This window comes from Salvelinus alpinus, chromosome 17 (genome assembly GCF_045679555.1).
Source record: "Salvelinus alpinus chromosome 17, SLU_Salpinus.1, whole genome shotgun sequence".
Classification (NCBI taxonomy): Eukaryota; Metazoa; Chordata; class Actinopteri; order Salmoniformes; family Salmonidae; genus Salvelinus; species Salvelinus alpinus.
The window spans coordinates 6315233-6333667 of record NC_092102.1 but is presented as its reverse complement, the minus strand read 5'-3'; the positions used below and the strand labels follow the sequence as shown (position 1 = coordinate 6333667).

The 18435-nt window shown below is 40.7% G+C and overlaps 1 protein-coding gene across 1 annotated transcript; it reads left to right on the top strand.

The window, feature by feature from the left end:
- The first annotated feature begins 1090 nt into the window (after positions 1-1090).
- LOC139542033 (zinc finger protein 180-like) lies at positions 1091-18250 on the top strand. Its single transcript, XM_071347006.1, has 2 exons — positions 1091-1699; positions 15490-18250. Exons 1-2 carry the CDS (start codon positions 1348-1350, stop codon positions 16374-16376), a joined length of 1239 nt encoding a protein of 412 aa, XP_071203107.1. The 5' UTR covers positions 1091-1347; the 3' UTR covers positions 16377-18250.
- The last annotated feature ends 185 nt before the right edge of the window (positions 18251-18435 follow it).

Here is an 18435-nt window from a genome sequence, read left to right as displayed (position 1 = left end):
ATAGCAAAGGTTCTGAATACTTAAGTAAATACATTTGTAAAAATGTCTAAAAACCTGTTTTGGGTTTGTCATTGTGGGGTATTGTGGGGTATTGTGATGTCATTATGGGGTATGGTGATGTCATTGTGAAGGTTGATGAGGTTGAAAAATTATTCAAATTTTTTCTATTTAATCAATTTTAGAGTAAGGCTGTAACGTAACAAAATGTGGAAAAGGTGAAGGGGTCTGAATACTTTACGAATTCACTGTATACCCCTGGCCGAGTTTTCTACCATTGGCAGTTTTGTACACAGTCACATGATACGTGGTATAGAAATTTCCAATCTTAGGCGAGTACATGGGAGGCACTATACTGTGTGTCTGCAGGTGTCTATCTGGTCAAAACCACTGATACAGGTGCCCCTCCACCCTCTGGTGGGATGGATCATGTCTACAGAGAAACCTAGATTCAAATACTTAGATGTGTGTGTATTGGGTATATGTTGGGAAATTGTTAGATATTACTTGTTAGATATTACTGCACTGTCGGAGCTAGAACCACAAGAATGTTGCTACACACGCAATAACATCTGCTAAACATGTGTATGTGACCAATAAAATGTGATTTGATTTTGATTTGATATAAATGTCCTATTTATCAAAGGTGCATTTTGGCTGGGGTCAAAATGACTCCAAAGGATTTTAATTTGTTAAATGTCAATTTTGATACAGGAACACTAAACCATGATTTAGATTTATTAAGAACAATTTGATTGACAAAGTCATGAAAAATTGGAAGATTTGAATAAACCACATTTTGGCTCTGATAAAAGATATGCATCTTGGGTCAAAATGATCCATGTCAGAAGTATGGTTCAATGCAAATACGTAGTGGGTGTAAAGTTTGTTTTAAATTCTCACTCATTAAACACGAATCAAACAACACATGCTTCTCTTTGAACGACTTAATGTAATAGTCAACTTATATGAAATAAATGAAAAATACAATTTTGGTTCCTCAACTGCGTTCCCCACTCCAGTCAGCAGATGGCGACGTGCGTCTTTTAGGTTCAGGCGATGCTGCCAGTGTGACGTATAATCTAGTGGACGGGACGCTCCTTCAACAACAACAGCTAGTCAGACACCTCGGTAGCTTTCTAGCAAACATAGCTACAACATTCACGCTCTTTACACTGTTTTGGCGTATATTAGTCGCTATTACACACTTCTGTCGTATGTACTTGTTGACTCATTTAATTATATATTTACGTTGTTTGTCAGCTAGCTGGTTTGCTAAGTTAGCTTAGTTAGCTAAGTTAGCTTAGAACTAGGCTAGTCGCAAATGCTAGCTAGCTAACATCCCCGACCATGAGTTCACTAAGTTTCTCTCCTCCTGCTAAAGAAGAGGCGGTCTGCTGGACGGAGAAAGAAGCTCTCGTCAAAGAGGAGGAGGAAGAGGAGGCTGTTTCAATACAAAAACAAGTAGAGGGTGAGGCTGTTACCGTGAAAGAAGAAGAGAAAGACGTTTCAGTGAAAGAAGAGGGAGATGCGTTCAGAGTGAAAGAAGAGGAAGATATGTTCAGAGTGAAAGAGAGGGAGGATGTTACAGTAAAAGAAGAGGAGAAAGAGGAGGATGCAGTTTTTGGAGTGAAAGATGAGGAGGGGGAGATTACTGTCACATTGGAGGAAGAAGAGGAGGTTGGAGATCTGTTAAACACCAGTAAGTACCGTCTCTGCAGTCATTGAATCAATATGCAGTTTAGGGGTTCTACACTTTAATGTTGTTCTGTAGGACTGGCTGAAGCTACACTGTAATGTGTAGAACATCAAGTGTGGACCATCAACCAAACGTTAACAATTGATCAAATGCGTCCAATGACAATTCCTGAAATACTGTAGTCCTCAATATTTCCTATTAGATTAGCCCAATAGGTAGTCTTAAAGGGGCAATCAGCAGTTGTTTCATCCATTTTGGGAATCATACATTAATGATATGTACCCATTTGTTTCTTGAAGAAATCACTTATAAATGCCTCATGAGCTTAGTTCAAATGTCGTACCCCATCAGAACCCAAATATAAGCATTTTTTTTTTACTCCAATGTTTGTCAGTAAATATAAACAAACATTGTGTATCCTCAAAACATGGTTAAAACTAGAATGTTGATATCATGGATGGTTACATTTCTCCAGCCCCATCCCTCAACTTTTTACCGAAACGGGCAGGGAGTACGCTTTGTTATTGTTTCTACTGCTGATTGCTGCCCCCATTACTCCTCAAGGTCCAAGGACTGTATGTTATTTTTAGAGGTAGACTGGCTATGGCAGCTAAAATAGTCAAATATTCCACCTAAATGTGAATCGATTCTCAATTGCGTTACGTTTCTAGAAACATAAATCGCTGTACTTTCATATTACATCAAAATAATTTCACACAATACTTTCATTTCACATCAAAATAATTGAATAATTTAATAATAACTGCTCGGTAAAGCATTTTCACGGTAAAGTTTAAGTTGGTGTCTTGATGGATTTGTAAAAAACGGTTTGTCATAAAACACTATATATATTTTTTTAAATGTTGCTGACACCCCTCCCTAGAGGTGTGTCATTATTGGGATTCATTGCTGATTCCTTCTTGTAGTTCACTATGAGGTGTCTAGTGATACAGGTTAAGGGCCCTGTTGGAGATTGGTGGTTGGTAGTGGAGTCGAGGGAACAAGCAGGGTTGGACAGGGCCATGTTATTATCCCACACACAGTCTCTGTGGTTCATATGAACCCCATTCCTGGGAATTAGATTTGATTACAAATTGCCCCTGTCTGTTACCACAGAAGGGTTCCGTCTGTCCCATTCCCAGCTAGGTTACGAGGAGCTTTGTCACCAGTACCTATGACTGGTTGATAGGGGAAACCTCCATGCTTATTATAGAAAAAGTAATTAGGGGGAAACTATTTAGTAAACTGAAATAGAACAACAAACCTGTTTGAAAAATGAAAACTATTCCAAAACTATATTTGACTCCAAAACTAAAATAGCCTAAAAAAATAACCAGCATGAATTATGTTCAGTTTGAATAATTTATATCTTAACTTCGGGCAAAAATATAATTGAGTTTTAAATCAAGTTTATTTTATATAGCCCTTCGTACATCAGCTAATATCTCGAAGTGCTGTACAGAAACCCAGCCTAAAACCTCAAACAGCAAGCAATGCAGGTGTAGAAGCACGGTGGCTGGGAAAAACTCCCCAGAAAGGCCAAAACCTAGGAAGAAACCTAGAGAGGAACCAGGCTATGAGGGGTGGCCAGTCCTCTTCTGGCTGTGCCGGGTGGAGATTATAACAGAACATGGCCAAGATGTTCAAAATGTTCATAAATGACCAGCATGGTCAAATAATAATCAGGAATAAATGTCAGTTGGCTTTTCATAGCCGATCATTAAGAGTTGAAAACAGCAGGTCTGGGACAGGTAGCACGTCCGGTGGACAGGTCAGGGTTCCATAAGCGCAGGCAGAACAGTTGAAACTGGAACAGCAGCAAGGCCAGGTGGACTGGGGACAGCAAGGAGTCATCATGCCCGGTCGTCCTGACGCATGGTCCTAGGGCTCAGGTCCTCCGAGAGAGAGAAAGAAAGAGAGAAGGAGAGAATTAGAGAGAGCGTACTTAAATTCACACAGGACACTGGATAAGACAGGAGAAGTACTCCAGATATAACCAACTGACCCTAGCCCCCCGACACATAAACTACTGCAGCAAAAATACTGGAGGCTTGAGACAGGAGGGGTCAGGAGACACTGTGGCCCCATCCGATGATATCCCCGGACAGGGCCAAACAGGAAGGATATAACCCCACCCACTTTGCCAAAGCACAGCCCCCGCACCACTAGAGGGATATCTTCAACCACCAACTTACAATGGTCAGGCGCCAACCCAGACAGGAAGATCACGTCAGTAACTCAACCCACTCAAGTGACGCACCCCTCCTAGGGCCTCATGAAAGAGCACCAGAAAGACAGTGACTCAGCCCCTGTAATAGGGTTAGAGGCAGAGAATCCCAGAATCCCAAAATATTTTTTATGTGGTTTTAAAGCTTCTGGACCTGGTGGCTGGTAAATGCTGCCATGGGAGGGCAATGTGTCAAATAGACCTAGCCATCCTTCACTATCACTTGCTATCACCAGAAATACTTTAAGAAATGAGGATATTGGAAACTCCTTTCGATTCGTATTAACACCTTAAAGAAAATAATATTGGCATGAATTACCCTCTCTAAACAAGAAGCACAACAATACAAATATTTTCAGAGATGTGAGATAATTCACTTGTTCTCTGTAATATCGTATAGCTTTGCAATCGTAACATTCCCTATTTTCCTTGAAAGTACGTATGTTTCTCGACTCATACCCTGACTTTAAAAAGGGATTTTGTGAGAATTAGCTTAGGAACTGTGTGTCACAGTATGACAATGTGAACACGATTGGTTGACAGTCTCTTGGACAGGCTTTATATACGCGTTGACATTTTCTGGAATAGTTTTTATTTGAAAACGTTTTTGTTTACTTGCCTGCCTATTGAATTTGGAATGCATTGTACTGTTCATCTGAAACTCTCTGAGATAATTCATTTGATACAGCAGTAGCAATACAGGGATATAACATCTACAGGAAAGACAGGAATGCTTATGGGGGAGCTGTTGCTGTATACAGTCCATTTGGAAAGTATTCAGACCCCTTGACTTTTTCCACGTTTTTGTTACTTTAACCTTTACTTAATATCCGTCCCGGATCCGGGATCCTCCTCATCAAAAAAGCTGACTAGCATAGCCTATCCTAGCCTAACGGGACAGGGATATCATATAATATAATTTTCACGAAATCACAAGTCCAATACAGCAAATGAAAGATAAACATCTTGTGAATCCAGCCATCATTTCCGATTTTTAAAATGTTTTACAGCGAAAACACTATGTATTTCTATTAGCTAACCACAATAGCCAAACACACAACCACATATTTTCACCATGTTTCCACCGCATATGTAGCTTTCACAAAACCGACAAAATAGAGATATAATTAGTCACTAACCAAGAAACAACTTCATCAGATGACAGTCTTATAACATGTTATACAATACATTTATGTTTTGTTCGAAAAATGTGAATATTTGAGGTATAAATCATAGTTTTACATTGCAGCTACCATCACAAATAGCACCGAAGCAGCCAGAATAATTACAGAGAGCAACGTGAAATACATAAATACTCATCCTAAAACATTTATGAAAAATACATGGTGTACAGCAAATGAAAGATAAACATCTTGTGAATCCAGCCAATATTTTTTTTAAAGTGTTTTACAGCAAAAACACAATGTAGAATTATATTAGCTTACCACAATAGCCAAACACACAAATGCATTTATTCACCGCAAAGGTAGCTTTCGCAAAAACCAGCAAAAGATATAAAATTAATCACTAACCTTTGGACAACTTCATCAGATGACAGTCTTATAACATCATGTTATACAATACACTTATGTTTTGTTCGAAAATGTGCATATTTAGCGCTGCAATCGTGGTTATACATTGTGAATATGTAGCAACATTTTCCCAGAATGTCCAGAGATATTTTGGACACTCACCTAATCTGACCAAAGAACTCATCATAAACTTTACATAAAAATACTTGTGGTATGGCAAATGAAAGATACACTGGTTCTTAATGCAACCGCTGTGTTAGATTTTTTTAAATAACTTTACCATAACATACAGCTTGCGTTATTGTGAGACAGCACTCACCAACACGGCGGAGAATAGGAGTCAATATTTTACACAGAAATACGAAATAACATCATACATTTTTTCTTACTTTTGTTGAGCTTCCATCAGAATGTTGTACAAGGAGTCCTTGGTCCAGAATAAATCGTTGTTTGGTTTTAGAATGTCCATTTCTTCTGTCGAATTCGCGCCACAATGCTAGCCAAGGTTACTAACATTCCCATCCTCTCTTGGCGCAAAGAACGGAAAACTCCAAAAGTCCCAATAAACGTTGAATAAACTGATAAAACTCGGTTGAAAAAACCTACTTTATGATGTTATTATCAAATGTATCAAATAAAATCAGAGCCGGAGATATTCGCCGTGTATACCGACCGCTTTTCAGAAGACAATGTGGAGTTCCTTCGCGCGCCTTGGAAAACTGACAAAATGGCTGACCTGTCACTCCAAAAGCTCTTGTTCGACCTCAGATCAAGTTAGACACCCCATTCCACCTTCCACTGCCTGTTGACATCTAGTGGAAGGCGTATGAAGTGCATGCATATCGATAAATATAAGGCAATTGAATAGGCAGGCCCTGAAACAGAGCCTCGTTTTCAGATTTTTCACTTCCTATATGGAAGTTTGCTGCAAAATGAGTTCTGTTTTACTCACAGATATAATTCAAACTGTTTTAGAAACTTGAGAGTGTTTTCTATCCAATAGTAATAATAATATGCATATTGTATGATCTAGAATAGAGTACGAGGCCGTTTAAATTGGGCACAATTTTTTCCAAAGTGAAAACAGTGCCCCCCTATTGACAAGAAGTTTTAAAGCCTTATTCTAAATTTTATTAAATTTGTTTTTTTCCCTTTCATTTAGCTAATTTATTTGGCACACCTGCATTTGGGGAGTTTCTCCCATCCTTCTCTGCAGATCCTCTCTAGCTTTGTAAAGTTGGATGGGGAACATCACTGCACAGCTATTTTCAGGTCTCTCCAGAGATGTTAGCTCGGGCTCAAGTCCGGGCTCTGGCTATGTCACTCAAGAACATTCAGAGACTTCTACCGAAGCCACTCCTGCGTTGTCTTGGCTGTGTGCTTAAGGTCGTTGTCCTGTTGGACGGTGAACCTTTGCCCTAGTCTGAGGTACTGAGCACTCTGGAGCAGGTCTTTCATCAAGGATCTCTCTGCACTTTGCTCTGTTAATATTTCCCTCGATCCTGACTAGTCTCCCAGTCCCTGCTGCTGAAAAATATCCCCACAGCATCATCCTGCCACCACCATGCTTCACCGTAGGGATGGTGCCAGGTTTCCTCCAGACGTGAAGCTTGGCATTCAGGCCAAAGAGTTCAATCTTGGTTTCAACAAGCCAGAGAATCTTGTTTCTCATGGTCTTAGAGTCTTAAGGTGCCTTTTGTCAAACTCCAAGTGGGCTGTCGTGTGCCTTTTACTGAGGCGTGGTTTCCGTCTGGTTGGTCTGATTGGTGGAGTGCTGCAGAGATGGTTGTCCTTCTGGAAGGTTCTCCCATCTCCATAGAGGAACTTTGGAGCTCTGTCAGAGTGACCATCAGGTTTTTGGTCACCTCCCTGACCAAGGCCCTTCTCCCCCAATCGCTCAGTGACCAGCGCTAGGAAGAGTATTTAATTTAAGAATGATGGAGGCCACTGTGTTCTTGGGGACCTTCAATGCTGCAGAATTTTTTTTGGTACCCTTCTCCAGATCTGTGCCTCGACACAATCCTGTCTTGGAGCTCTACAGACAATTGCTTCGACCTCATTGCTTGGTTTTTGCTCTGACATGCACTGTCAACTCTGGGACCTTATATAGACAGGTGTGTGCCTTCCAAATCATGTCCAATCAATTGAATTTATCACAGGTGGACTCTGAACAAGTTGTAGATACATCTCAAGGATGATTAATGGAAACAGGATGCACATGAATGCAATTTTGAGTCTCATAGCAAAGGGTCTGAAAATGTATGTAAATAAGGTATTTCAGTTTTTTACCTGTTTCCACTTTTTCTTTATCGTGTGTAGATTAATGAGGATTCTATTTTTTTTTAAATCCATTTTAAAATAAAGCTGTAACATAACAAAATGTGTTAAAAGGGGAGGGGTCTGAACTTCCTGCATGAACTATGTTTATTTAATTTAAAATGTAACCTTTATTTAATTCACAATCACGGCCGGTTGTGACACAGCCTGGACTCGAACAGGGGGGTCTGTAGTGACGCCTCAAGCACTGAGATGCAGTGTCTTAGACTGCTGCAACACTCAGGAGCCCCAAAATCATGTTCTAGTGCTGTCCCCACCTAAAATAAATCTTAGTCAACCAAGAGTTGTCTGTTCATTCTAATTCAATCGATTGGTTGAAATGTATGTATTTTTCCATATATATACACACCCCATGTGTTTTAATAAGATCAACTATATGTACTGAACTGGTCTGATGCTTTAAGCATGCGTTTGATTAAATAATTAAGACACGCAAATGACTCGAGGGAGCCAAGATAACCAAGATAACCTAACCAGAAGGAGAAAAATACTGCCGTTATGCTCTTGAAGTTTCCGGTAATGGGCTACACCAGAGGTCAGCAACCTTTTCCATTTGGAGTGCCAAGTTATCTTACCATTTCTACCTATCTGCGTCCCAGTTAGGATTTTCATCTGCACATTTTACTGGAACAGTTTAAAATAATTCATAATAGTATATCAAAATCATAGAATGTAGATTAATCATAGAATGTAGATTAATCTACATTCTATCTAAATCTAAATGAAAATTATACAAATTTAAAAGTAACTTTTATTGCCATTGCCAACTATGTAAAAATATCCTACATAAAGCCAACAAATTTAAATATTGCAGCCTGCAGGTAGAAAATATCCTATAAATCACATTGGCTGCACATGACCTGTCTACAACTTAACTGGAAACATTGTATCAACTATCAACTGGGTCGGCCCAAAACTGGAGATAGCAAGCTTGCAACATTGTATAAAATATTGTATAATATAAAATATTCCTGCGCCAGTGAGTTTGGGACAGACACAGCTGTCGGCTATTTGTGCAAAGAATAAGAAGTAATCAGGTATTTTATGACATTTCCACTGGATCAGAGCGTTAAATTTTTCCCTTTTATGCTGAGTGGTTATCGAAAGGGCGAGAGCTGGAAATATTTTACGAAAATACTTTGAGGAACTATTGTCATTCACAATTGATTTTAATTAGACTTTGTTTACTTGCTGTTTGAGGTGAAGAAAAAATTACTTTCAGAAGCTCCACAACTCATTAGTGGTGGTGCGTTAAGACAATCAGAAATACTATCAGACATCTCCAAATGGGCACATTCATAGGCCTAAATTTGCGTGTGACCTTTCTCAACATTGGCAGGAGTGTTTCAAACGAAAGACAATGAATACATTGACAAAACTGCCGCATCTTTTGCTGGGTCAGGTCTGGATGGTCTGCCAGGGGCCGTTTCATTTAGTGTCCGTTTGGGTCGGTTGGGGAATGATTCTATTTCCCCATAGTATGTTGTACCGAAGTTGACCGACTGAAAGGGAGTGTAACTTTGATTATAATTACACTTCCCTGAAGGAGGGAAACAAGGTACAACACCAGTTTGGCCCCACCCCTTCCTGGGTCGGTGAAGAGCCGTTATAAATTTAAGGAAGAAATCCGAGCCTCACACTCATCACCTGTAGAATAGTATGTTGTACCTAGTTTCCCTCCTTCAGGGAACAGTAGTAATAGTTTAACGTGTGGATTTAATAGTATGTTGTACCTAGTTTCCCTCCTTCAGGGAACAGTAGTTATAGTCATAACGTTAAGCTTGTCATATGATGAACTTCAACTTAAATAGGGGATCTTGCTGTCGGACAGTTGTTTTGTATTCTGAAATGCACTCAAACTACGTATCATTTAGTGGCTCCTTATGTTATGCTGGGAAAACGGTTTTCGTGGGCACAGAAATACTAAATAATTTCAGAGTTTGCTAAATCCAATGGTTTTTAACTGAGAGCCGTCTTGTAATCCAAGATAGCGTAGCAGTAAATCGTGTTTGTTGTTATGTTTTTTTCATCTTCTTTTGTATATTTTGCAATATATTTCAATATTTTTTTCCATATTAAAATTAAATATACCTTCCGGCAACCCGCCTGACCCAGTGTGATACGGATCTGCTATTTTTTTGACCTTATAGTAAGAACCTCCATCAGCAGCTAGCCATCAGAAGCTATCCAGCTAATTAGCTACTAGCTATTTAGTCATTGTTAGCCACTGCTAGCAGTCTTTACCTTTTTAGCTCGGACACCAGCTGCTTTTAGCCTGGATAATACCTGCCAGTCTGCACAGCGCGATATCAACCCTGAGCATATCGGACTGTTTTACTCCATTACATCACCGTATTACTGCCGTAAGCTCTGGACCATTACACCAGATAATCGCAGCTAGCTAGCTGCTACCGAGTGGCCCAGCCTCGAAGCTAGCCTTGAGCCAGGCCCATCACCCAGCCTGCTCAGTGGACCCTATGATCACTCGGCTACACAGCTGATGTCTCCCAGACTCTTCACTAAGACAACTAGAAGCCACTACATCACCGGATTCCTGCCGTAAGCTCTGGACCTTTGCACCGGATTGGCTATAGTGGCTAACGCCCTTGTCCCGAATCTAGCACCAGTTAGCCTCGAGCCAGATGCTTCTCCCGGCTAGCAAAGAAAATTTATCCAGCTACAATACCTCTTTTTCCAATTGGCCTGGACCCTTTGTCAACACCGAGCCCCGCCGATCCATCACGACTGGTCTGCCGACGTAATTCTGTCCTATGTGCCCTCAACCGGCCTTTGCAGGACGTCGGTGACGCCCTTGTCCCGAAGCTAGCACCAATTAGCCTCGAGCCAGGCGCATCTCCCGGCTAGCATAGTAACAACTACCTAACGGCTTCCCTGTTTAATATATTGCTGTCCACTGGACCCTATGATGACTTGGCTACATAGCTGATGCCTGCTGGTTTGTTCATTAATCACGGGTCTCCATTTTGTTTATTTTGTTTATCTGTCAGCCACAGCCTCGAACTCAGGCCCTGTGTGTAGTTAACTGACCCTCTCTGCCCATTCATCGCCATTTTACCTGTTGTTGTCTTAGCTAGCTCTCCCAATCAACACCTGTGATTGCTTTATGCCTCGCTTTGTCTCTCTCTAATGTCAATATGCCTTGTATACTGTTGTTTAGGGTAGTTGTCATTGTTTTATTTTACTGTGGAGCCCCTAGTCCCACTCAACATGGCTCAGAGAGCTCTTTTGTCCCACCCCCCAGACATGCGGTGATCTCACCTAGCATAACTAGTGCCTCCAGAGATGCAACCTCTCTTATCGTCACTCAATGCCAAGTTTACCTCCACTGTACCCGCACCCTACCAAACCCTGTCTGTACATTATGCATTGAATCTATCCTACCACGCCCAGAAATCTGCTCCTTTTATTCTCTGTTCCCAACGCACTATTCGACCAGTTCTGATAGCCTTTAGCCATACCCTCATCCTACTCCTCTGTTCCCCGGGTGATGTAGAGGATAACCCAGGCCCTGCGTGTCCCCAGGCACCCTCATTTGTTGACTTCTGTGATCGAAAAAGCCTTGGTTTCATGCATGTTAACATTAGAAGCCTCCTCCCTAAGTTTGTTTTACTCACTGCTTTAGCTAACTCCGCCAACCTTAATGTCCTTGCTGTGTCTGAATCCTGGCTTAGGAAGGCAACCAAAAATTCTGAAATCTCCATCCCCAACCACAACATTTTCCGTCAAGATAGAACTGTCAAAAAGAGAGGAGTTGCCATCTACTGCAGAGATGGCCTGCAGAGTTCTGTCATACTTTCCAGGTCCATGATCAAACAGTTCTAGCTTCTAATTTGAAAAATTCATCTCTCCAGAAATAAGTCTCTCACTGTTGCCGCCTGTTATAGACGCCCCTCAGCTCCCAGCTGTGCCCTGGACACCATATGTGAATTGATTGCCCCCTTTCTATCTTCAGTTCGTTCTATTAGGTGACCTAAACTGGGATATGCTTAACACCCCGGCCGTCCTATAATCCAAGCTAGATGCCCTCAATCTCACACAAATTATCAAAGAACGCACCAGGTACAATCCTAAATCCGTAAACATGGGCACCCTCATAGATATTATCCTGACCAACTTGCCCTCCAAATACACCTCTGTTGTTTTCATTCAGGATCTCAGCAATCATTGCCTGCATCCGTAATGGGTCTGCGGTAAAACGACCACCCCTCATCACTGTCAAACGCTCCCTAAAACACTTCTTTAAGCAGGCCTTTCTAATCGACCTGGCCCGGGTATCCTGGAAGGATTTTGACCTCATTCCGTCAGTAGAGGATGCCTGGTTGTTCTTTAAAAGTCATTTCCTCACCACCTTAAATGAGCATGCCCCTTTAAAAAATGTAGAACTAAGAACAGATATAGCCCTTCGTTCACTCCAGACCTGACTGCCCTCGACCAGCACAAAAACATCCTGTGGCGTACTGCACTAGCCTCAATTAGTCCTCGTGATATGCAACTTTTCAGAGTCAGGAACCGATACACACAGTCAGTTAGGAAAGCAAAGGCTAGCTTTTTCAAACAGAAATTTGCATCCTGTAGCTCTAATACCAAAAGGTTTTGTGACACTGTAAAGTCCATGGAGAATAAGAGCACATCATCCCAGGAAACACTGTCACCACCGATAACGCCACGATAATCGAGAATCTCAATAAGCATTTCTCTACAGCTGGCCATGCTTTCCTCCTGGCTACCCCAACCCCGGCCAACAGCTCCACATCCCCTGCAGCTACTTGCCCAAGCCTCCCCAGCTTCTCCTTCACCCAAATCCAGATAGCTGATGTTCTGAAAGAGCTGCAAAACCTGGACCCGTACAAATCAGCTGGGCTAGACAATCTGGACCCTCTCTTTCTAAAATGATCTGCCTCCATTGTGGCAACCCCTATTACTAGTCTGTTCAAACTCTCTTTCGTATCGTCCGAGATTCCTAAAGATTTGGAAGCTGCCGCGGTCATGCCCCTCTTCAAAGGGGGTGACACTCTAGACCCAAACTGTTACAGACCTATATCCATCCTGCCCTGCCTTTCTAAAGTCTTTGAAAGCCAAGTTAACAAACAGATCACTGAGCATTTTGAATCCCACCGTACCTTCTCCGCTGTGCAATCCGGTTTCTCAGCTGGTCACGGGTGCACCTCAGCCACACTCAAGGTTCTAAACGATATCATAACCGCCATTGATAAAAGACAGTACTGTGCAGCCATCTTCATTGACCTAGCCAAGGCTTTCAACTCTGTCAATCACCATATTCTTATCGGCAGACTCAACAGTCGATAAGAACAACCGATCAATCAACAACCGATCGCTGCCCGCACCTGCCCGACTAGCATCACTACTCTGGACGGTTCTGACTTAGAATACAGCGGGGAGAAGAAGTATTTGATACACTGCCGATTTTGCAGGTTTTCCTACTTATAAAGCATGTAGAGGTCTGTAATTTTTATCATAGGTACACTTCAACTGTGAGAGACGGAATCTAAAACAAAAATCCAGAAAATCACATTGTATGATTTTTAGGTAATTAATTTGCATTTTATTGCATGACATAAGTATTTGATCACCTACCAACCAGTAAGAATTCTGGCTTTCACAGACCTGTTAGTTTTTCTATGTGGACAACTACAATACCTAGGTGTCTGGTTAGACTGTAAACTCTCCTTCCAGACTAATATATAGCATCTCCAATCCAAAATTAAATCTAAAACCGGCTTCCTATTTCGCAACAAAGCCTCCTTCACTTACGCTGCAAAACATACCCTCGTAAAACTGACTATCCTACCGATCCTTGACTTCGGCGATGTAATTTACAAAATAGCCTCCAACACTCTACTCAGCAAATTGGAAGCAGTCTATCACAGTTCCATCTGTTTTGTCACTAAAGCCCCATATACCACCCACCACTGGGACCTGTATGCTCTTGTCGGCTGGTCCTCGCTACATATTCGTCGCCAAACCCATTGGCTCCAGGTCATCTATAAGTCTTTGCTAAGTTAAGCTCCGCCTTAACTCAGCTCACTGGTCACCATAGCAACACCCACCCGTAGCATGCGCTCCAGCAGGTATCTCTCACTGGTCATCCCCAAAGCCAACACCCCCTTTGGCCGCCTTTCCTTCCAGTTCTCTGCTGCCAATGACTGGAACGAATTGCAAAAATCGCTGAAGTTGGAGACTTATATCTCCCTCACTAACTTTAAGAATCAGCTATCTGAGCAGCTTACCATTCACTGCAGCTGTACACAGCCCATCTGTAAATAGCCCATCCAACTGCCTACCTCATCCCCATGTTTTTATTTACTTTTTTTGCTCTTTTGAACACCAGTATTTCTACTTGCACATCATCATCTGCACATCTATCACTCCGGTGTTAATTTGCTAAATTGTAATTACTTCGCTACTATGGCCTATTTATTGCCTACCTCCTCACGCCATTTGCACACACTGTATATAGACTCTTTTTTTCAATTGTGTTATTGACTGTACTCTTGTTTATTCCATGTGTAACTCTGTGTTGTTTTTGTCGCACTGCTTTGCTTTATCTTGGCCAGGTCACAGTTGTAAATGAGAACTTGTTCTCAACTGGCCAACCTGGTTAAATAAGGGTGAAATAAAAAATATAAAAAGTAAATATACAAATATCGTAACTTTATTGACAACACCTAAATAGATACTGTCATTAACGCGGTTCTTCAATAATTACACAGAATTCTTAATACTGTAGCTGTTTTGTTAGTCACATGTTCAACTATCATCAGCTGATCCAGGAAATCATTTTCTGAATGACAATCGCATGACAAACATCACGACATGCAACAACAACCAAAGTGCTTCTTCATTCATTACTCTGGTAAAGACAGTTATGCCGTGCTCCACGTTGGATCCAACATCCCTACTTTGGTCATAATGTGTAGAGAACTGTTCCATGATGGATGGGCTATTGTACAACACACAGAGCTATTTTCCTATATTTGTTGTTAGGTGAAGTTATGGGCCAATTTGGCAAACCGTGTACAAACCCTCATTGTCAGGCTGATGGAAAAGCTAGCCAAAGAGCATTTTACTGGTTGAAGTGTTTTTTTAAGTATAAAGCAGTTGATTTGCGATGATGACACAAACATTATATTAAGCAGGACGTTCAAACAAGCCTTAAAATTATAATCCAAAGTAGTGTGAAATGCACTCATAAGCAACCTGGAAATGGAGGTTACTCCCCTGAGTTTTCCCCCGTTCACATTCAGAATACATTGTGAAAACTAAAATCTTTGCTCACCATTTTTGCTCCAGGCAGCTATACTACATACATAACTATCGGTTTCCTCATTAGTGGGGAGGAGTTTCTACAACCAAATTGCATGTGCAGCGCACTCATGCCGCAATTTTAGCAAACCCAAAATGGGGCCTATGTTGGAGACCAAAAGTCGTCTGGCACACTGCTTAGAGTTTCAACAACATTAATAACTTATTTCTAGTCTACAATCTTAGATGTTACTACTAATGTGAAAACAAGACAAAATATGACTATTCTTGCTAATTTTAAGACAAATGTCAAATAATCATTACATTCATTACAGACTTGGCTACGCTGTTTTACAGTGGATTTCCACTGTTGTGGGCCTTTAACCATCTGTCTGACTTTGTTGTTCACACAGGAGAGAGACGGGAATATCGTGGGTCCTCTGGGGATCCTCAACAACCTCATGATGCTGACAAAGCAGAGAAGAGTCTCTCCACATTAGAACACCTCAAGAAACACCCGGAGAGATCCACAGAGAAGAGATCTCACCGCTGCTTTGACTGTGGGAAGAGTTACTCAAGATCAGGTTCACTAAAGATACACCAGAGAATTCACACAAGTCATAAATTTCACTGTTGCTCTGACTGTGGGAAGAGTTTTACTCGGTCAACCAGCCTGATATCACACCAGAGAACACACACAGGAGAGAAACCTTATAGCTGTAATCAATGTTTGAAGAGTTTTGTTTCATCTGGCGGCCTGACAGCACACCAGAGAACACACACAGGAGAGAAATATTTTAGCTGTAATCAATGTGAGAAGAGTTTTACTCAGCTAAGCAGCCTGATATACCACCAGAGAACACACACAGGAGAGAAGCCGTATAGCTGTGCTCAATGTGGGATGAGTTTTACTACCTCTAGCAAGCGGACTAGACACCAAAGAACACACACAGGAGAGAAACCTTATAGCTGTAACCAATGTGGGAAGAGTTTTGCTTCATCTAGAGTTCGTACTGTACACCAGAGAACACACACAGGAGAGAAATATTTTAGCTGTAATCAATGTGGGAAGAGTTTTGTTTCATCTGGCAGCCTGACAGCACACCAGAGAACACACACAGGAGAGAAACCTTATAGCTGTGCTCAATGTGGGAAGAGTTTTACTAAGTCTAGCAATCTGACACGACACCAGAGAACACACACAGGAGAGAAACCTTATAGCTGTAATCAATGTGGGAAGAGATACTCTGATAAAAGATATTTGATTAAACATCAGAAAGTACATATAGTTGTTTCATGATATCAATGAATTAATGTCACAATGTAGAATATTAACACATTGTTGTAGTAGTATATTAATAATGTCACAATGTAGAAGCCTAAACATTTGCCCCCTTATCAATTGATTTCAGCATGATATGGATATTAGCCTTTTAACAAAAAGTGGCTGACAAAAATAGAGTCGTTACACTTACCACGTTGGTGACCCACTTGAATCAAAATGCAACACTTCAAAATGTAGCGATCTGTTTTCTACAAATTGTCCTCTAACCAGGGATGTACACATTATTCCTAGATTCCGTGTGGTTTTTGAGCTGTTAGTTTTAACAGGATGTGCAACCTCATCTCCCTCCTCTCGCACAATTGATTTCATCATGATATCGATTAGTTATGACATGTGTTGCGTTCCTTTTTTTAGCGACCCCTACATTTAAATGCATCACTCCAAAATGTAGCTGACTCTCTTCTAACCAGTGAGGTGAAAGATATCTCCTTTTCCATGTGTTTTTTGTTGTTGTATTGTTTTCAACATCACGTACAACCTGTTTTCCTCCCTAATCGATATCAGTGATTTATTGCTGCTTGTGCAGTTTATAAGGTGCTTGTTTAAAAAAAATACAAGTAATATGATTATTGTGGCAGATGTTTGTGTACATAGCACATTTTATGTTTAGGTTTTGAATATATCACAAACTGTTTCTGCATATTGGTTATTGATTTGGACATGTTAAAACTGTGTTTTTACATTGGGGCTATTCCACCGAGCAAAATGTAATTGAAAAGAAGAATTTTCAAGTCCAATATTTGTTCGGTTGTAGTTGAAAATATGTATTTTCGGGTCATTTTTTAAATTACTTTAAAACAACTTAATTTCAACGTACTTTCAGTAGCCGAGTGGTTAGAGTAGTAACCGAAAGGTTGCTGGATCGAATCCCCGAGCTGACAAGGTAAAAATATGTTGTTCTGCCCCTGAACAGGGCAGTTAAGCCACTGTTCCTAGGCCGTCATTGTCGATAAGAATTTGTTCTTAACTGACTTGCCTAGTTAAATAAAGGTTAAATAAAAAGTGGACTAGAGTTCTTGAAGCTAGTGAGTTTTCGGATTCTATAAAGGAAAATTTGAAAAAAATAATACTATTGTATATTATTAATTAGAAATACGTGTTTTTAATTGTTGACAGCCAGTAGACGCCATGTTTATATTGGTGAAGGTGAAGCATTGTAGTTGTTTATAATGTGAAATGGAAGTTGTTTTCTGTTGGTGGTGAGAACTCATCCATCAAAAATATAGGATGTATTTGTTGTCTTAAAGGGGAAGGTTTTACAGGCTTTGGTTTTTCCATTTATGTTTTGAGGTTGGACTTTAGCACATATAGCTCGTTAGCACGTAGGGCGCACTGATTGGTGTCACCTCGTTAGTCAGTATGTGTTACACCTGTGCTGGCTTGTCCATCTCGTTAGTGGGAAGATGGTTCACCTGAGCTGGTCCAGGTTCTATTTAAGAGTGTCTGGCCCAGTGCTCCAGTTGTCTTGATAGATGTGGAGAGTCAACACCTTTAGTTGCTCCACCTTTTTGGTTTACTTCCTGTCTTTAAGTTTGGTGTGGGTTTTTCTTTTGTTTGCTTCTTCTTGGGTAGATTTAGTGGGTCTCTTTTAGGTCCCAGTTGTTGTTGCTAGTCAATTTTCAGCGGACACCCTCGGTGTCTTTCAGAACCCCTCCTAAAAAACAAGCTTATATGTTGGGTTGGATATTGCATCCGATTAATATTTTAATCAATGGAATTTCCTTAGGGTCTTTCAGTTGTTAGTCTTCTGTTTGTTGTGTACTAAATATTTGTTTATTTTCATTGTCTTTTATTTGTTTTTTTCCTGTATAAATAAAGCTTGATTTGATTTCAACAACAAAATGTTATTTTTATTTCACCTTTATTTAACCAGGTAGGCCAGTTGAGAACAAGTTCTAATTTACAACTGCGACCTGGCCAAGATAAAGCAAAGCAGTGCGACAAAAACAACAGAGTTACACATGGGATAAACAAAAGTACAGTCAATAACACAACAGAAAAATCTATATACAGT